General features: G+C 43.4%; 1 protein-coding gene and 1 pseudogene across 1 annotated transcript in view; both read right to left on the bottom strand.

Annotated features, from left to right (window-relative positions):
- Positions 1–3,555: 3,555 nt before the first annotated feature.
- LOC111954859 (bone morphogenetic protein 8B-like) lies at positions 3,556–9,484 on the bottom strand (annotated as a pseudogene).
- A 5,317-nt stretch (positions 9,485–14,801) lies between these two features.
- LOC111954858 (microtubule-actin cross-linking factor 1, isoforms 1/2/3/4/5-like) overlaps positions 14,802–21,648 on the bottom strand; it is a 292,736-nt gene continuing 285,889 nt past the window's right edge. Inside the window, 3 exon segments of the mRNA XM_070436147.1 lie at positions 14,802–17,171; positions 17,387–17,498; positions 18,851–18,961. Coding sequence (XP_070292248.1) covers positions 16,927–17,171; positions 17,387–17,498; positions 18,851–18,961 — 468 coding nt within the window. The 3' untranslated portion in view covers positions 14,802–16,926.

The raw sequence follows: 21,648 nt of genomic DNA, 5'->3' as shown, positions 1-21,648 counted from the left end.
AAGATTGCGGAGAGAGTGCGAGGACGTCGGCAGCTTCTGCGTCGACAGTTGTTCAAATTCATTTCTGGGTTGTTTTTGTTGTCTTTTTCCGTTTTGCAGGGTTCGCGATCTCGGGAGGTGACAGCGACAGCGACTTCGAAGAGGTATGTGGAGTTTAAACGTCTTATTTTACCACATTCAACATTTGACAATTAATATGTGAAATGTTGTGTATTTTCTGTAATCCTGACTTGCAAGCTACTAACTTTAGTAATTGTGCTAAGCGATGCACTTTTGCAGTAGTACTAGCTAGGGTGCTACGTTTTACGCCTAATAATTTGGTTGTTTCCTTTTCCTAATTTTAGATCAACTGTACTGATGAGGTCCAGTGGATGTGCACTGTGCCAGTTATCCTTCATGTCCAGGATGCTGCATCATCCTTGAGATGTGGCCGACTATCCTTGAGGTACATCTTTTTCAGAACGTTTTTTGGTTTTATGTTTGAAAAGTATCCCACATATTCATTCTTAAAATCTTTGTTGTCTGCTTTAGGAGCCACTGGTAATTGCAGCTGATACCGATTAGGTTCAGCCCCCTGTACTGTGGGCCTGTTGTGATCAGGTAAGAGAAGCACACAGAGTCACATCACCGTTACAATGTTTGCTGTTTCTAACCTGAATGTATTGAATGTCATCCCCCCTCTTGTGCAGAACATGCCGGTCCGGTGCTAAAGCTTGGAGAACTTTGCAGTTCATCAGCCCATTATCACCTACATGCGTGGGGAGCCCAGGTATGTGTTTTTTAACTACTATCCTAATCTACATTGTCAGAGTCATGTGATCTTGATGGAAATGTATTACACATGGTGCTGATGTTGTTTTGTTGATGTTACTTGTTGTTTCTCTCCACAGCAGGTGGTGGTGAGGATGCACATGTGAGTAGGGTTCGAGGGCCTGGAGACTCAACTGGTGTGGGCCATCTCCAAGCAGACAGCCAGGCTTGTCCAGAGGGCATCCCTACTGTGTCACCAAGGTGCAGTCCGTCACTTGGATCCAGGTAAGATGAAATACTACTGAAATAGATTAGATTAGTCTTTTCTTCATTATCCATTTGGCCTTAACATGTCGTCTCTTCTGTCAGTATGTGGCTGGCAGGTGTGACCCAGTATGCATCTCACCTCCGCCACGAGACGTCTGTGGACGTGACGCTTGGCTGCTACCAGGTAAATAAAGGTTTTTCGATGTATATAGAATACCAATTACTGGGCATTTTTCCATTAGATATGCCTGTTTTCTAATAATGTGTGTGTGGAAACAGGTGTGTTGTGTTGTTTTTGGAGCAGAGACTGATGTCTCGGTGGTGACGCCACTCTCCACATGGGGCTGGACGGCTGCTCTCCTCCTCGGCGTGGTCGGAGGCTGCCTCCGTCTCTACGCCCACCAATCAGACGTTCACTGAGCAGAGCCTGAGGGCCACAACTGCTATGAGTCAGATGTTAACACACAGCTACACATTCTATTGACTTAAGTAGCATTAAGATCCTTCCATTGACCCATTGTTTGTCATGTCATTGCATGGTCACTGATGTGAATGTTTGTCTGTTGTTGTGGCTGGGAGGAGGACCTGCGCCTGGAGAGAGGGATTCCTCTGCTAAAAGTGAGTTCCTCTAAATGTCTGTGTAGTCTGGGCTTGTCAGATGCTGAAGAGATGGTCACCATGCTGTTATCTCCATTGACTCTAATGTGACATGCTCCATCCCCTCCCCCACAGCTCTACCTTACCACCAGAGAGTGGAGGACATCGCCCTGCGTCGTCGTCCCTGCGCCAGGCCTTCATGTGAGTGGACCCACTTTTTTCTCTCTGTATCTTCTTTCTCTCTGTCTCTTAGAGGAAGATGGGTGTCTCACCCTAACTATTCCCTCTTCTCTAGACACTGCGTTGTTCCACCTTGAGCAGGAACCATCTGTTTGTGCGGAAAGGTCTAATGGCGCACTGGTTCAGGCCCACCACATGGTAACTCACTAACTCATTATTCATTCAAGGAAAGAGAGCGTCTCAGGGAAATGTGTTCTGTCGGAACATCAATGCTCTTGCTTTGTGATAGGACGAGGCCGAATTCATCCGTGCCTATAACGACTTTGTGGACTACCTAGTGACCCCTCCAAGAAGATTGACATTGAGAGGGAGCTGGCTGAGCAAAGGTGAGTTCATTAACTCTTTCATGTCTCACTTTGAGTTCTTCCACATGCATGATTTTATACATCACAGTATCTGATCTTTTTGAAAATCGTTCCTGTTTTCTTGTCCTAGATCCATCATCTTTAACCTGATAGATTCCTCTTTGAACTGTATGTTTGATGATGACAGTCAGAAGTCCCTGATGGTGGTAAGTAGCATCTCACTGTACATGTTTCGATGTCTCTCTCTTGGCAATTTCACTCAATTTCTCTTTCTCCTCCTCTATTTCCTTTAGCACCCTGGTGTTCATGGAGCGTCTGTACGCTCTCTTGTACTCCTCCTGCCCGCTGCTGCCAGCATTGAGCCAAAAGCTGAGAGATACCTGCTGCTGCTCAATGTAAGACTCAAGAGTTACTTCTTATTCCTAGTTACTTTTTCCTGATTAACAGGGTTTCAATGACGTTTTACGGGAGTAACTCTGATTGTCTCTTTCCTCTGGTAAGCTAGTAACTCAGAGCCATTATCTATGTGTTGTGTGTGTTCTCTTCAGGGCGGGCTGATGCTCTGCTAGATGGACATGTTGGGCAGCAGCTGCCTGGTACTTTAACCCATGTCTCTGGTCACTGAGCTCTCCAGACTCCTGGAGTACCACCTGGAGAACCTCATGCCAGCATGTAGTCTACTGCAGAGATCTTAAACGCCACACCTCTCTCTCTTGTCCATCTCTCTCCATCTCTCTCTCTCTCTCTCTCTCTGTCTCTGTCTCTGTCTCTGTCTCTTCTGTCTTGTCCATCTCTCTCTCTGTCTCTCCTCTCTCTCTCTCTCTCTCTGTCCATCTCTCTTTCTCTCTCTCTCAGGATTTAGGACTTGAAGTGCTTCGTGAACCGTGATAGTTAACACCCATTAAATTACATGTATTCTCTTGTTTTCCTCCCCACAGGATTCTTGTGACGCTTTGCCACCTAACAGGGATCTAGACACTAATGCACACATTACTTTCACTGAATTTTACATTTTTAAATAAAATAACTAGTAGTTCAAAAGCATTTGTCTCTGTCTTTTTATTTACTTGATTATTTCATCACTATTTCCTCTTCCTGGAGTTATGAGGCTAATATTACATGAACAATTATGCTTTATCTTTGCATATGAAATAAACAATAAAGTTTAGTTGATTTATAGGTACACAGGCCCACACTTATGGCATTGTATTGTGATGTGTGATACTGTACTGACTCTACAAGCTGTCGAAAGTGTTCTACAGGGATGCTGGCCATGTGACCCCAATCTTCCACATTGTGTCAAATTCGTTCAATGTCCTTTGGGTGGTGGACCATTCTTGATCCACTAATACCATACCCTGTTCAAAGTCACTTAAATACCCTGTTCAAAGGCACTTCAATCTTTTGTCACCCTCTGAATGGCACACATACACAATCCATGTCTCAATGTCTCAATGCTTAAACATCATTCTTTACCTGTTCCTCCCCTTCATATACACTGAATGAAGTAGGTTTAATAAGTGACATCAATAAGGATCTAGTTTTACCTGGTCAGTCTGCCACTTTAAAGAAAGGCATATAGTATAAAGTCGACCACTCAGTCTTGAATGTAACTTCTCACTATCTGTACTCTACTTTAAGAGTCTGCCATTGTAGACTCAGTTAACATGGGTATTTTACTTTCAATTGCCATATTTCCATTAATGTCTGAGCCAATACCGTCTTCCCACTGAAACCAATGTTATTGTTCATGTGAGAGAGGGTGTAGAGTGCATACTGACACTAGTTGGATCATAGCGTGGTTGGTGGCGTTCATGCAGGACCCCAGAGGGTATAGCATTCTCCATCACAGTAGAAGGCAGAGTAACCCGTAGGAGCCAGGACCCAGTCTAATGGAGAGAATACTTAGAAATAGAATGAAGAAGACAGACTATATTTCTATCAGAAATACATACACTACATTGCACGTACTACACAAATGCCTTGCTTCCTAAAACACTAATTGTGTGATAGAATGTTAGCTCATGATATTATCTATTCAGTAGAATGAGTAGTTAAGGGAGACAGAAGCTTACCTTCCAGCCTAGGTCACTAAAGCTCACATATAATTCATGTCTCTTACAAGCCTGACGCCCACTGTTGACGTGGCTGTGATCTGAAAGGGACCAAACAATAYGTTTTGAGACARGACAGACTGTAAAGCACACTTTGGATGCATTGGATTTACAATAAAGACACAATTAAATGTAAACACAACTTAATTAATTTAGTCATTTGGATGAACTATGCCTTTAAACGTTGCATTAAACAAGCTTCACAACAAGACCTAAAACCAGTGTTGTCCCCTGACCTTGTAGGACCTCACCATGTATACTGGGCAGGGGCAGGTCATATTTGGGCTTCCTCTTGCGGGGGTTGGGTTTCAGGGCGCGTGGGGGGCGACAGGGGACCTGGCTGGCTCTGAAGAAGGTCACCATGAAGGGCTGTTTGGAGCGGGGGCCCCTTCGACCCACCAAGCCTACCCACCCAGCTGACAAGGACCGGTCTGATGGAGAGAAAACAATGTGTGTGTGAGATATAATCGTGAGGTAAACCAAAACAGCATATCTCCATTTCTATGTATTTACTAAACAATAACACATGCTATGTTACTTCACAGGTACAGCTGTCATATTCTGAGTTATCTTGCCTCTTTATTCAAAGGCATAATAATCAAGAAATCAATTTTGTGGGAAATAACCTCCCCATCTGCAGAGCATTTCCTGACCCTGACCATAGTATTAWCTCTATGAGGCTCACCCTCCTCTGTCTCCACATAAAGCCGGATTCCCAGGTTGCTGCGGGGGTGCAGGAGCCAACGGTTGCTGGCAGAGGTCACGTCAAAAGCCAGCCAGCCCTCCTGCCCCGCGGGCACTGACTGAATGTCCAGCAGCACCAACTCTGGCTCTCTGAGGAAAGTAGAGGAGTGGCATGAGACAACCTCTGGAGAGATACACAAAGCATGTTGTATGGCCATGCAGTAGAGACAAACAAACAGAGAGACAGCCACTGAGCTTCAGCTCTTGTACAAGACGTCCTCGCAAGCCACAACGTGGCCAAATGAGTTCTATTGCCAGGAGCTGTTTGAGGTCAAGTTGAATTGCAATTCTTTTTAAACATTGCATTTTGCCGCAGCAACAAACCATGGTGTATAGAGAGAACACAGAGTATTCAACGAGAGCGAGGGGAATATAAAAGGGATTATTTGATATCCTTGATCCTTTTTTTCATGCAAAAACCAAACCCGATCCTATAAACATGTCAGGGAGAGAGCGTTAAATAGACATATTATGTCGATCTAGTGGCAGGAACCTGTGTTTGTTCTCCCGTTGGATCTCGTAGACAGAGATGTGCAGGGTGCGGTTGGCCCTCTGGCCCATGGTCAGGGTCTTGTAAATGCGGAACTCTGCAGCTGTGACTGTCTCCCCCTGGGGGAGGGGCGTCAGGTCAAAACGGAACTCCTTCCAGTACGGCCGTGGCTGCAGCAGGTCCCGCTCCTGCTCCACTGAGGGAGAGGAGGAGAGAGGAAGGTCGATGTAAGGCCACTGACATTTTCACATGTAAACAGCACAATACCTCATATTCACATCTACACTACTTCCACTCCAGTCAACAAGCCCTCAAAAGACTAATACAAACACAGAGATATTCTCATTGTATGATGCAGACATTCCCACATGACACAAGAAGGACAAGGGCAGGGGGGAGGTGAAAGAGCAATACATCTAATATGTAAGTGTGTGAATGAGAAGACCGAGGGAAAGAGAAGAGCACCAGAAGTGGGAAGGTGTGGAGGGAGATGGGAGGATTGGAAGGTGAGTGACTGAGTCATTGGAAATAGGGGGAACGAGAGGAGAGGAGCAGACGTGTGGCGGGAGGTGAGCAGGCGAGCCCAAGTGAAGGAGGACTGGATAGCGATAATATAGAGAGGGGAGAGAAAGAGGCAATAGGGAAAGACTGAGAAATATAGGGATGGACACGCAAACGCTGGTCACTCACCACAGCCGCAGTGTCTCAAGCGAGACTACGTACATGAACACACACATACTTGAAGACACGCTATGCTCTCACACGCACTCTCTCTCTCACACACACACACGTCCTCCACAGGGAGCCCTGCAAAGCAGAGTAACAACCCTGGTCGGTCTCTGTAGTATACAGTAATTAGAGACACTAAGGGCCTTCAACAGCAGCTGCTCAACACACACACCACTAACTACAGGTTGGGCAGTATTTTTAGAGCGTTCTCCTGCAGTATTCTGAGCCCGTTTCTCCGTTTGTGTGTGTGTGTCAGTGGGGCCTGTAATTCCTTACAGCTGTGTCCCCTACGCACGGTCTTGAGCGGGTTGCATGGCCTTGACTGGTTCGGATTGATAGGGTGTGTGTGTGATGGGTGATTCCAATTGACAGGGGCTATAATTGAGAAACTGTCTAGATTAGTTAAATGGTCTTAAAATGGTGGTTCAAGGCATCACACCAGACATTGTCAAAATAAGATCAAATGAAACATTAACTGAAAGGCATGTACAGTGCCTTGCAAAAGTATTCATCTMCCTTGGCATTTTCCTAYTTTGTTGCATTACAACCTGTAATTGAAATWGATTTTTATTTGKATTTCAGGTAATGGACATACACAAAATTGTCCAAATTGGTGAAGTGAAATGAAAAAAATTACTTGTTTCAAAAAAGAATTATATATATATTTTGTTTTAAACGGAAAAGTGGTGCGTGCTCTTCGCTATGAAGCTCCTAAATAAGATCTGGTGCAACCAATTACCTTCAGAAGTCACATAATTAGTTAAATAAAGTCCACCTGTGTACAATCTAAGTGTCACATGGTCTGTCACATGATCTCAGTATATATACGCTTTTTGTGAAAGGCCCCAGATTCTGCAACACCACCAAGCAAGCGGCAGGATCTCTCCAAACAGGTCAGGGACAAAGTTGTRGRGAAGTACAGATCAGGGTTGGGTTATAAAAAAAATTGAAACTTTGAACATCCCACGGAGCAATATTAAATCCATTATTAAAACTTTAAAGAATATGGCACCACAACAAACCTGCCAAGAGAGGGCCGCCCACCAAAACTCACGGACCAGGCAAGGAGGGCATTAATCAGAGAGGCAAAGATAACCCCGAAGGAGTTGCAAAGCTCCACAGCGGAGATTGGAGCATCTGTCCACAGTACCACTTTAAGCCGTACACTCCACAGAGCTGGGCTTTATGGAAGAGTGGCCAGAAAAAGCCATTGCTTAAAGAAAAAAATAAGCACACATGTTTGGTGTTTGCCAAAAGGCATGTGGGAGACTCCCCAAACATATGAAAGAAGGTACTCTGGTCAGATGAGACTAAAATTKAGCTTTTTGGTCATCAAGGAAAACGCTATGTCTGGTGCAAACCCAGCACTTCTCATCACCCCGAGAACACCATCCCCACAATGAAGTATGGTGGTGGCAGCATCATGCTGTGGGGATGTTTATCATTGGCAGGGACTGGGAAACTGGTCAGAATTGAAGGAATGTTGGATGGCGCTAAATACAGGGAAATTCTTGAGCGAAACCTGTTTCAGTCTTCCGGAGATTTGAGACTGGGACAGAGGTTCACCTTCCAGCAGGACAATGACCCTAAGCCTACTGCTAAAGCAACACTCGAGTGGTTTAAGACATTTAAATGTCTTGGAATGGCCTAGTCAAAGCCCAGACCTCAATTCAATTGAGAATCTGTGGTTTGACTTAACGATTACTACACCAGTGGAACCCATCCAATTTGACGGAGCTGGAGCAGTTTTGCCTTGAAGAATGGGCAAAAAGCCCAGTGGCTAGATGTGCCAAGCTTATAGAGACAAACCCCAAGAGACTTGCAGCTGTAATTGCTGCAAAAGGTGGCTCTACAAAGTATTGACTTTGGGGGAGTGAATAGTTATGCACGCTTAAGATTTTCATTTTTTTTGTCTTATTTCTTGTTTGTTTCACAAGAAAAAATATTTTTGCATCTTCAAAGTGGTAGGCATGTTGTGTAAATCAAATGATACAAACCCCCCAAAAATCAATTTTAATTCTAGGTTGCAAGGCAACAAAATAGGAAAAATGCCAAAGGGGTGAATACTTTCACAAGCCACTGTAATTACACAAATATATAACAAAAACAGTCATATATGGTGCAGTAATAAACATTAATATGTACGTCCAAATACTGTAGAAATACGAAGAGAAACTAGCATATTAAGTGTTCAAGCAATACGCAAAATGTCTATGAAAGTAGTGAAGAGAAATAACACGAAATCACGTTTCCCCACGGTAACAAGGTTTCTGATCTCATTCCAGGAGAGATAGCAGAAGGAAACAATTGGGAAAAGGATGTTTAATTTTTATGCCATTTCAGATAAGCATCAGTTGGTCTACTGTCTGGGCTGGTGCAGCACAGGAAAAGTATCTCATGTGATAACAAGTCTGTCCCTGAGAGGTGAACTGGTTCAACACTGCATAAGGTTGCCAGGTTGGCGTAGTTTCTCATTGAAAATTCGAGCTAGATGACCTTTTTCAGTTTTATTGGCTCTTTGCAAGACATGTAAAAGATCACAGGATAAGTTTTGGGCCAGATCAGGCCCTGGGGCCTCTATTTTGAAATAACTACTGGGAGACCATTGGCTGAACAAAAAAAAACCTCCCAACTAATTGGATAACGAGACAGAAAGTAATAACCAATTAAAACACAGAAATGTAAAATTACAGGTGTATCAACGGTCAGTAGCTCACCCAGATTAACGAAGCTCATGACCGTATCGGCCTCGCTGACCACCGTCCCCAGCGGCGGCGTGTGTGTGCTGAGAGTGGGCAGTGCGGCATGGCTGACGTGGCCCGTCAACCCGTCCAGACCGCCGAACCCCAGTCCCCCTACCTCATTCCCTATTCCATTTCCCTCATCCCCCTCGGCCGACACAGCGTGGTACAGGTCCAGCATGAAGAGGGGGGCTGAGGAGGGCGGTCGGAGGGGAGGATGGGGTCTGGGCCGACCCGGTAGACCAGGCATGCGACAGGATCTCCCTCTGCATCTCTTTCTTCTCTCGGCTGCTGAGGCGGCGGAAGCTGGAGTGGACGACTCCTTGGGCTTGTGGCCCCAGAGACAGCAGCAGCAAGGGGACGAGGATGAGAGCCACAGGGAAGAGCGGGAGTTGGAGAGGGTGTCTGTAGGTGCTGTTGTTGTTGTCACGGATGCTTCTTCTTCCTGTGCATGGGCAGGCGTGGGTGTAGATGTACATTCTGGAGGCGTCCGGTCTGTCCAAGCTCTCTGTGGTTTGGAGAGAGATCTTTCAAGGTGTCCGCTGACATAGTGGAAGAGCTCTACCCGGGTGCTTTTATATTTCTTTTATTTCTAACTTACAAGTCTTCGGTTGGTCTATGTTCTCTTGACCTTCAATCCACAAAAGAGCAGATAGTACTATGCAATGCACACCAAAGTGCACATACACACACCACAGAGGGACTGTTACTGTATGTCTCAGACAATTTGCATGTCCCGTCTGTCTGTGTATGCCAAACTGTCTTACAAGTATCCGTCACTAACAAAATGCACCTCTGTGATTTGTGACGGGAGCTGTTTAGTTCAACGGTAGACACAGAGATGTTTACTTTCTTTAATTCCTTCTGTTTATCTCCTCTTCTCCTTCCTCTGCCCTTTTCTACTACTTTAATGTCCCAACCACTGCTCGTCTTTTTCTTCGACCACACAGAAAACAAAAATGAAAAGCAAGGGTATAATTACAACTTTTTTTTATGTTCTGATGAAAACAAACGACGTTGGTCTTAGAAATGGCTCCCTTTAAAGAAGTACATTTGAAGGAGGTTGAAAGTGGTTAAGTTAAATGGGCAGGATTGGTAGTCATTGAATTTGAGAAGAGAACCAAACAATCAGACCTGTTTTCAGAAGGATGAGGAAAAAAAACACCACACCTGCCGTGCTTCAAAGTCGGCTGGCAAACAACAACCTGATCCCACGCAAGGAACAAGATCCTCAGTGGGAAAATGATCTGCAGTCCACCTCTCAATCTTTCATTCTTTAATCCACAATTCTGGGGTACTTTTTATCCATCAAACATTCTTTGTTTGTTTGTTTGTCCCACTTGTGTCAAACTCCAGATGTTTCCAGATGTCTTCCTCAAACTTTGTGTAGCTCCTACTTAAAATCCTTGGCACGTTCAGCAATTTGTCTTTTATTCCTTGCTTTTGTATTATCCTTTCGTATTTCCCCGAAAAATCCCCTAAACCACCTGTTTCAAGTGGAGAACAATGCCAGTATGCCTGTCAGCGTACTGTAATGTGCCTTTTGAGAGTTTACCTCATGTAAGGGCGCTTCACACTGCTTGAGTTGTCCATCACCAAGAGGGAGTGTCCCATACAGCCTCCTCCCTTCTCTCTCCCCCACATCCTCTCCCAACTCTCTTCCTCGCGTTGGGTCTTCTAAAATCTCCCTCCCCTTTATCTTCTCATGATCACTTACCTTTCATGGGAAAATATCATGGAATCCCTTCAGTGTGATGAAAAATACACACACTGAATATATTTGATGAGATTTAAGAAGAAAAAAATATATATCTCTAAACTTGGTTTACTGGACACGCTATCCCAACACTAACATTCAAGCATCGGGCGAACCTCTGACATCGCAGCTGAGTGTTTTAGCTGTGGTTTGGAATCCTGGGGAACCACAAGGAGTGAATGACCTGCCAAAACCTGCCAGAAGAACACTTGATTAGCAATTGTAACCGTATCTTTAAACCGAATACTAAAAACAGAAAAAGGTAGACTGCTGTAGCTTAAGGCTGTCAAAACATGTACCCCATGAAATGTTGTTTTAAGGTATTTTATACGTTTTTCATTTCCTGTTAAACAGATTGCGAGTTGTCTTTACCACATTCCAGTTTGACTGCAATACTGTGTGTGGTGCGCTAGCAAGGCATTTGAGGGAAGAAATTACAACAAATTCAAATATAGTAGTGAGGGTCAGCTCCATGCCAGCTTGTGTATGTTGGACTTCAAAGCACCCTGGGACTGTGGCCACTTTGAACGGCACGAATACTAACTGACCAAACCAAACCGACCAACATTTTTTTCTTAAGCCAGGGAGTCAGAAGTGCCATGAATGGTATTTTCTGTGGTATTTTTGTTTTTCTTTCTCCAGTGTTGAGGGATTTTAGGGCCGGAGAGAGGGATGAAGGGATGGCAAGGATGAGAGAATGATAAGAGGGAGTCCGTCAGTTTGCTGTCGGAGTGAGGATAGGTAGTGAGGACAGAACGGGAGGATAGATGAGGATGTGGGAAGGGTTTGGAAAGGGCCATGTAAACACAGAAATACCGCTGCCCACCATAAACAAAACCAAGGTGATTCTCCCACGCAAGCACGCACACAGAAACCAAGCAACTCAAGTCTTACACTTAGCTACTGCGGAAGCAGAGAATGAGATAGACCTGAGCTACGTCTTCACAATATAGAATAAGCAGTAGAGAAACACCATCCATGACCACAGAGACCACCCTCCCTCTCCTTGAAGATCCTACTACAGGGTGTGTCCTTATCTCTGGAGAGGATAATGGTACCCTAACCTAATTACCAAGCCATTTCCGGTGTGCAGGAGAGACCTTGTGGTCTATACTCTCTTCAGACACACACGTAGGCATGGAGACACGGCACAAGCACGCGCATGGAACCATGCATGTGAACATTGCATGTAACACAGTGCCTGCAGAAAGTATTCTAACCCTAGACTTTTTCCACAATTTGTGTTACAAAGTGGGATTAAATGGATCTAAACCAAGGTCTAACACAAATAGTCTCAAAGTGGAAACACGAACATATGTTGATTACATAAGGATTCAACCCCGAGTCAATGCATGTTGTAATCACCTTTGCAGAGCGATTACAGCTGTGAGTCTTTCTGGGTAAGTCTAAGAGCTTTTCACACCTGGATTGTACAATATTGCACAATAGTCTTTTAAAAATTCTTTAAGCTCTGTCAGTTGGTTGTTGATCCTTGCTAGACCGCCATTTTTCAAGTCTTGCCATAGATGTTTTTTAAGTCAATTTAAGTCAAGCCGCAACTAGACCACTCAGGAACATTCAATGACGTCTTGGTAGAAACTGCAGTGTATATTTGGCCTTGTGTTCGAGGTTATTGTCCCCTGAAAGTTGAATTTGTGAACCAGGTTTTTTATTCCATAGATTTAAATCCTAAAAACATCCTAATCTTTTGATGACAAGCATACCCATACATGATGCAGCACCATCATGCTTGAAAATATGAATTGTGGTACTCAGTGATGTGTTGGATTTATCCCAAACATAACGCTTTGTATTCAGGACATACACTGAGTGTACAAAACATGAAGGACACCTGCTCTTTCCATGATATAAGACTGACCAGGTGACCAGCCTTGATCACATTGCAGACCTTAATGCTCCAATCAGTTTGGTTTTTCAAATTCGTTTTGGAATACTGACTGTCCAAACAGCAAGTTACAAGTGACCAAATCGGGTGCGTGTGTGTTCAGACAGCAGTAATTTGCTGACATGGCTATGCTAGTTGTCAAAGTAACGACGGGTGTGTGTGTGCAGTGGTGTAGGCTGATTGCTGTTGGTGCTCGTGGTTCTATCACTCAGAAGTTATGTACAAGCTAAGGTCCGGTCATGGACATTTCCCAGTTGCTTTGAATGTTTCTAATCATAGTGTAAGAAACCTTTTAAAGCTCAAAGGATAAGATGATATAACTTTCAAACACAAGTCCTTTTGGCAAGCCACTGCAGTCAACTAGCTAGCCACCGCAGTCAACTAGCTAGCTACCGCAGTCAACTAGCTAGCCACCGCAGTCAACTAGCTAGCCACCGCAGTCAACTAGCTAGCTACCGCAGTCAACTAGCTAGCCACCGCAGTCAACTAGCTAGCCAACACAGTCAACTAGCTAGCCAGGTAGCTGTTTAGCTTTCTAGCACATTCCCTCATTGGTTTGTAAACAATTAACAGTCAGGACAAAATAAATCAGATGACCAATCAAGTCGCATTGCCAGGAATCTGATTGTTTCCTACTTCAAACCACCTACGAAGATGGTTTTAAATGTGGCTTGAAATATCCGATTCCATTTGATTTTTGGCTGTTCAAACTGCAGGAAAAAGAACAGATTCCAATCGGATACGCAACAAAAATTGGATTTCAGTCACTTCAAACTGCCAATGTGAACAAGGCTTTTTTAATGTAAATTGTTAAATCCACTCCAATCAGTGTAGAGCATGGTTCTCCAACCCCCTTCCTTTAGAGCTAACCATCCTGTAGGTTTTTGCTCCAAACCCTAATCTTGCACACCTGATTCTAATAATTACCTGGTTGATAAACTAATTCATGGAAGTTTCAAACTGGGGTTGGAGCGAAAACCTACAGGAGGTTAGTACTCAGGAAATATTGTTGGAAAGCCCTGGTGTAGATGAAGGGGAGGAGACAGGTTAAATAAGGACTTTTAAGCCTGGAGACAATTGAGTGTGTGCTATTCAGAAGGTGAATGGACAAGACAAAATATTTAARTGCCTTTGAACGGGGTATGGTAGTAGGCGCCAGGCACAGCGGTTTGTGTCAAGAACTGCAACACTGCTGGGKTTTCACAYTCAACAGTTTCCCACGTGTATCAAGAATAGTCCACCACCCAAAGGACATCCAGCCAACATGACACAAGTGTGGGAGGCATTGGAGTCAACATCCCTGTGTTGGGGGGGTGCAACTCAATATTAGGACAGTGTTCTTAAATGTTTTGTACACTTAGTGTAAAGTTAAACAGGATGCATGTTTTGAAATATTCTGTACAGGCTTCCTTCTTKTCACTCTGTCATTTAGGTTAGTATTGTGGAGTAACTACAATGTTGTTGATCCATCCTCAGTTYTCTCCTATCACAGCTATTAAACTATGTTTTAAATTCACCATTGGTGAAATCCCTGAGCGGTTTCCTTTCTCTCCGGCAACTGAGTTAGGAAGGACACCTGTATCTTTGTAGTGACTGGGTTTATTGATACACTATCCAACGTGTAATTAATTACTTCACCATGCTCAAAGGGATATTCAAAGTATGCTTTTCTTATTTTTACCCTACAAATCAGTGCCCTTCTTTGCTGGMATTGGAAAACATCCCTGGTGTTTGTGGTTGAATGTTTGAAATTCACTGCTCGACTGAGGGACATTAAAGATAATTGTATGTGTGGGGTACAGAGACGAGTCATTCAAAAATCATGTTCAACACTATTATTGCACACAGAATGAGTCCATGCAACTTATTATGSGACTTGTTTAGGCACATTTTTACTCCTGAACTTGCTTAGGCTTGTAAGAAAGGGGTTGAATACTTATTGACTGAAGACATTTCAGCTTTTCATTTGTAAACATTTCTAAAAACATAATTCCACTTTGACAATATGGKTATTGTGTGTAGGCCAKTGACACAAAATCAAAATTTAAATCAAAATTTAGAAAAAAGTCAAGGGGTGTGAATACTTTCTGAAGGCACTGTACGTAAACACACTTTTGCCCCCGAATGAAATAAAAAAAATCAATACACAATGACAAATGACATTTTTTTTTACTGCAAGCATATTTTTAATACAAAAAGAGAACAAAAATGGTTTATAATCTTAGCTTTTTTATTTTACACAATTGACTTCTAACCCCCCCTCCCACCGACATATTTTCTCTTCATCACAGAGAATAACACCGCATCAGAAGGTGGGTTCCTCGTTGGCGTCCCCGGATCCCCACCCCCAAAGAGACAATAAATAAATAAAATCACCTCAAGATGACATTTGCGATCATTAAGTTTTCATATACTTTAGCTCTCACATTAAGAAATAGGGGAGCACATTTGCAGCCATCAAAGACATGACAATTCAAACGCCTGTAAGGAGGGACACTGGGGGTTCGGTTCCCTGTCATCCATATTTGTAGTTCTTTTGTCAACACAATAAAGGCAACCCCCTTTGGTCATGTTCAGGGAGTTGTAGTCATTAGCAAAAAAGGCTGCCATGGAAATCAAGTCAGCTTCCTAGTTGAGTAAAGTTAAGAAGTAATAACATACAACGTTGAAGAGAGGAGCAGACATTTTCCTTGGTACAAAAGATCATGATTTCATTATATTAATACTAATCATTCTCCAAGGTGATGATACAGAACTGAAAAATAAATATAAATGTTTTCTTAAACTACAAAAGCAAAACTAAAAACAAATACAACAGGATTATAAATTAACCAGAATGAAAGACATTCACAAATGAAATCTTTGCATACGGTGACACAAGTCGATGACCTTTGATTCCTGTAACACGTTGACACACGTATACAAWGATGTGTGTTTGCGGCTATGGGGTTTCCAGCGGCAACGTAGGGGGAGGGGCAATGTGGAATTACAGCGATACACCGTAGCGATACACCGTCAGTGTGTGCTGGTCTTCAATCTCTAATCGTAGAATTATAGTCGCTTAAATTGTGTGTCCTTACAATCCACTACATTGTTTCACACTGTCATGTTTTTGCTGTTAGTGGGGTCCCACCAAGAAATAGTGCTTTTCTTCTCAGACACAGAGGTTTCATACAGTATTATAGGACAACATGAGAAACCCTCCATTCCATCAAACACACACTCAMACCTTTAAACACACTTCCAATGTTGCAGTGGTTTGTGAAGACATTGCAATGTGTTTCCCGCCACTTCCACGGTCTCCTGGGCTTGAGGTTTAGGCAGTTAGCTCAGTGCAGGAAGTGGTCAGAGTGGCGCCGCCCAGACACTGAACAGTAGATTCACGCTAGTCTAGATGTTCCCGACCCACAGACATGCTGAAGTGTCATTCCGCTTCACTTCCCAGTCCAGGGGAGGAAAAAAAACAAGACAGCAATCATTGCATATTTTCAGTTGAACTCATGGTGAGAAAAAAAATGTCCACAATACCCACAATCCAGTTCTTTTGAATGCCATTCTCCAGGAAGTTCTGAGTCATTTAATCTCTCCCCTCAATGTGTGTGTGTGTACTTCAGTTCTGTGCGTGTCAGTGTGTACATACACAAAGTAGTTACAAGGCTCTACCTAACGTTCTCTGGAACTCAGATTAGGTAACAGGACAGAAATGTGTAACACAGTAAGGCAGCATTATGTTGGTTGGTTGTCGGTTCAAATTGCTGTGGCTTTCTCTACAACAGTCTAGCACAATCCCGTTACGAGASAGAGCACACAGGAGACTGGAAGGCAAWCTGGGATCTGGGTTTTAAAAGGGGAAAGTTCTGTTCCGTCTAAGTGCACGAACCCGACACCCCCAGTGAGTTTGATTTCGAGTGTGTGAACGAGGGAGGAAAAGAGAGATATCTTCCCCTATCTATCCCTCTCTCTCCCTGCCCTTCATACAGTAGTCTTGGTGCATGAATCCCATGCAAGCCCTATGGATGGACGTTTGGATCAAATGTGACACCCAATATGGCCGCCAGTAGTCTGTTCACTATAGAGCGTCTCTTTGAAAAGGAGATGGTGCKTTCTACTTGATCTAATTCTATAGTCTGGACATCTTCCCTATTTCAACATGGCTGGTGTTTTGGGGGGCTGGGGAAGCCCTTGGAGTCAAACCAGCCCGATAGTTAGATGTATGACGCTGTTATGTTGACGACTCTATGGTTGGCTGTATGACATTTTTATGACGTCTTTTTGACATCTCCTTCACTATTTCTTCCCAGAAGCGGGTGTCTTGGGGCTTGGGGCCTTCTTGGAGATGGTAGGGATCTTGGAGGGCTTGGCCGCTCCTGGGCGCCGGGGGGTGTCCGAGGCGTCCGAGCAGGCCGAGCGAGTCTCCAGGAGCTCAGAGGCATCCGAAGCGTCACTGCCCCGCCGGCTGCTTGCCCTGCTGCCCGCTCGGCTGCCCGCCCGGCTGACCGGACCACTGGCACCCGATGGGGTACGCTTGGGGTCTGAGAGGAGAAGAAGAAGAAGAGAGAGGGAGGAAACAGGGAGGAAGGAGGAGGTTACGTGTAGGTAATGAGGGATAGAAAGAGAAGAATAGAGCAAAAAATATATATATTTAGTCTCATTTTAATTATGGGAATCATATGTTCCAAGAGAACAATAATAGAGGACTGAAAATAGGAATCAAAACTGGTATGAAAAATGTGGACTTTGTTCTTACCGGTACGTCCAGGTTTAGTAGAAATGGGTGTAGCTCCTCCATTCTCTCCAGTCAGAGACCCTCGGCTGGAGTGGAAGGTGGGCCTCTTCAGCTTGGACCCCGACGCTGCTCCCTATATATATATATCAGACACAGGGAATGTCAGGCAGTGGCAAACTGTGGCACTGAATACATTAAAAAAGGTCCAATGCAGCTGTTTTTATCTCAATATATAAATATTTCTGGGTAACAATTAAGTWCCTTACTGTGATTGTTTTCAATGAAAATGGTCAAAAAGAAACAAAAAKAGCTTCTTGGCAAAGAGTACTTTCTCAGCTAGTATTTTGCTAGGACTGTCTGGGAATGGGGAGGGATAACTGAAAAATGAGCTGTTATTGGCATAGAGGTTTGSAACTCTCTTATTGGTCTAACTCATTTASCGCATGGAGCTGTCGCCATGGAAGGCCAAAAGAGGCAGTCTTTTCAAACAACTCTTACWCTAAAAGGGCATTATCATAATTTTCACAATTTAACAGTTTTCCAACCAMAGTGTGGAAATATATATAAAACACAGGAAATCACATTTTTGACTGCACTGGGCCTTTAAAAAGGTAGACTCTACAACATGACATCATCATACACAACAGGACGACTTCCTCATTACTTCCTCATCCTTTCTAGGGAGTTTTTCCTAGCCACCGTGCTTCTACACCTGCATTGCTTGCTGTTTGGGGTTTTAGGCTGGGTTTCTGTACAGCACTTCGAGATATTAGCTGATGTACGAAGGGCTATATAAAATAAACTTGATTGATTACACACATCAACCAAACAGAGTAGAAATCTGCCAAAGCTGCCACACTATTGGCTCGTCCCAATTTGAGTCTTGAGGCATGTCGACATTTGGAAGTCAATAGTGAATTCGAATGTTGTTGATGTTCGTAAGCAGGATGTTGCCCTGTTGTGTATGATGATGTCATTTTGCTGCATCTACCTTTGACTAAAGGAGCTGGTACTGGTGTCAAGCACCATCCCATACTAGCATAATACAACAGAGACACCATTTGCAAAATGATCATCAGTCTACCAAACTAAATCCCTAGAACTACCAGTTCAACACAACGTATATAGAGTTAGCTAATAACGATTAATTTCTCGCTACTTCTCCTTTAAGAGAACATCACTTTGAATCTATTCCTATTGACCTACCACCAGCCACTTCCTGCCGGGGGGCTAAAATATTGTGACAATGCACCGAATGATAATTTAGACTGGATATTGAACAAAAACATGAAAACAAGATATGATGCAAATATATTCAGTCTAAAGGCTGAATTTCAATGCCACCTATATCCTCATGGTCCCATTGCACAGTGTGCACTACGCAGTGTGTATGGCCACCCGTGAGTGAGTGGTTGTGTGTGTGCGTTAGTGCGTTATTAGTTCACTGGGGCTTGGGAGGGGTGGCGGGAGGAGTCAGTGTGTTACCTCATGCCCAGGGGTGGTGTGGTCGTGGTCTGGGCAGGACTGGCACTTGGTTGGTGTTGGAGTTTTACTGTGTGCCAGCCAGGGCTTGGCATAGCCACGCGAGTTTGAGGACTGGCATCAGCAAAGGGAAGGAGGGAGGGAAGAAGGCAGCCAAGGGGAATAAAAAAAAAGGAGGAGAAGCAGGAAAGTAGAGCAAAGGAAAATAGGGAAAGGGAGAAAGGGGAAGGAGGGGAGGCAGGTGGTGTAGGGCAGTGTGTTTTTGGTGCGACAGCGGATGGATTTAAAAACGCAGAACGAAAAACAGTGGAGGGAGTACATTTTTCAAGCGAGGTTAGCAGGGGGTGGATGGAGGGATTTAGGAGACAAAAGAAAAATACAAAAACAAAGAACAAATAAAAATCTCACAGTTAAGGACGTAGGTGATCGCTGTTGACATGCAGAAACAGGGGAATTCCCATTTCAACACAGACACACATACACGATACAAAAATCACACGACTAACAGAGACTACACAACCAATGATCAGTGACCACAAAACAGATGATTATCGGTATTCTGGTAATATAGCTTCATGCTTTGTCCTCCAAGACTGGCTGCACCTTGGCTGGACTGCTACACTAATTAGAGTTGAATATATATGCTTATATACAGTAGCAGTTAAAAGTTTGGACACACCTACTCACTCACTCAAGGGTTTTTCTTAATTTTTACTATTTTCTACATTGTAGAATAATAGGTAAGACGTCAAAACTATGAAATAACACGTAGGGAATCATGAGGTAACCAAAGAAGTGTTAAACAAATCAAAATATTTTTTACATTTGAGATTCTTCAAAGTATACACCCTTTGCCTTGACAGCTTTGCACAATTTTGGCATTCTCTCAACCAGCTTCATGAGGTAGTCACCTGGAATGCATTTCAATTAACAGGTATGCCTTGTTAAAAGTTAATTTGTGGAATTTCTTTCCTTCTTAATGCGTTTGAGCCAATCAGTTGTGTTGTGACAAGGTAGGGGTTGTATACAGAAGACAGCCCTATTTGGTAAAAGACCAAGTCCATATAATAGCAAGAACAGCTCAAATAAGTAAAGAGAAATGACAGTCCATCATTATGTTAAGACATGAAGGTCAGTCAATACGGAAAACGTCAAGAACTTTGAACGTTTCTTCAAGTGCAGTCGCAAAAACCATCAAGCGCTATGATGAAACTGGCTCTCATGAGGACCGCCACAGGAATGGAAGACCCAGAGTTACCTCTGCTGCAGAGGATAAGTTCATTAGTTACCAGCCTCAGAAATTGCAGCTCAAATAAATGCGTTACAGAGTTCAAGTAACACAAATATCTCAACATCAACTGTTCAAAGGAGACTGTGTGAATCACGCCTTCATGGTTGAATTGCTGCAAAGAAACCACTACTAAAGGACACCAATAAGACTTGCTTGGGCCAAGAAACACGAGCAATGAACATTAGACGGGTGGACATCTGTCCTTTGGTCTGATAAGTCCAAATTTGAGATTTTTGGTTACAACCGCTGTGTCTTTGTGAGACGCAGAGTAGGTAAACAGATGATCTCCGCATGTGTCGTTCCCACCATGAAGCATGGAGGAGGTGGTGTGATGGTGCTTTGCTGGTGACACTGTCAGTGATTTATTTAGAATTCAAGGCACACTTAACCAGCATGGCTACCACAGCATTCTGAAGCCATCCCATCTGGTTTGCACTTAGTGGGACTAATCATTTGTTTTTCAACAGCACAACGACCAAAAACACACCTCCAGGCTGTGTAAAAGGCTATATTTGACCAAGAAGAAGAGTGATGGAGTGCTGCATCAGATGACCTGGCCTCCACAATCACCCGATCTCAACCCAATTGAGATGGTTTGGGATGAGTTGGACCGCAGAGTGAAGGAAAAGCAGCCAACAAGTGCTCAGCATATGTGGGAACTCCTTCAAGACTGTTGGAAAAGCATTCCAGGTGAAGCTGGTTGAGAGAATGCCAAGAGTGTGTAAAGCTGTCATCGAGGCAAAGGGTGGCTACTCTAAAGAATCAAAAATATATTTTGACACTTTTTTGGTTATTACATGATTCCCTACGTGTTATTTCATAGTTTTGATGTCTTCACTATTATTCTACAATGTAGAAAATAGTAAAAATAAAGAAAAACCCTTGAATGAGTAGGTGCGTCCAAACTTTTGACTGGTACAGTATGTATGCATGTACAGTGGGAAGAAAAAGTGGATTTCCGCATAAATTTGACATACAATTTGATTTTGATCTGATCTTCATCTAAGTCACAACAATAGACACATGTGTTGCTTAAACTAATAACACACAAACTGTATTTCTCTTGGTCTATTTTGAATACATCATTTAAACATTCACAGTGTAGGTTGAAAAATATGTGAACCCCGAGGCTAATGACTTCTCAAAAGCTAATCGGAGTCCGGAGTCAGCTAACTGGAGTCGAATCAATGAAATGAGATTGGAGATGTTGGTTAGAGCTGCTTGCCCTATAAAAAAACTCAAAATTTTTTAGTTTGCTATTCACAAGAAGCATTGCCTGACCTCAACCAAAAGAGATCTCAGAAGACCTAAAGATTAGAAATGGTGTGACTTGCATAAAGCTGGAAAGGGTTCAATTGTATCTCTAAAAGTCAGTCACGGTAGCAAATTGGGGTCTTGAAATTGAGAAATTTTCAGCACTGTTGCTACGCTCCTAGGAGTGGCCGTATGGGGAAAGATGACTGCAAGAGCACAGCGCGCAGAATACTCAATGAGGTTAAGAAGAATCCTA

Source organism: Salvelinus sp. IW2-2015, linkage group LG30, assembly GCF_002910315.2.
Source record: "Salvelinus sp. IW2-2015 linkage group LG30, ASM291031v2, whole genome shotgun sequence".
NCBI lineage: Eukaryota > Metazoa > Chordata > Actinopteri > Salmoniformes > Salmonidae > Salvelinus > Salvelinus sp. IW2-2015.
This window is presented reverse-complemented; position numbering and strand designations above follow the sequence as displayed.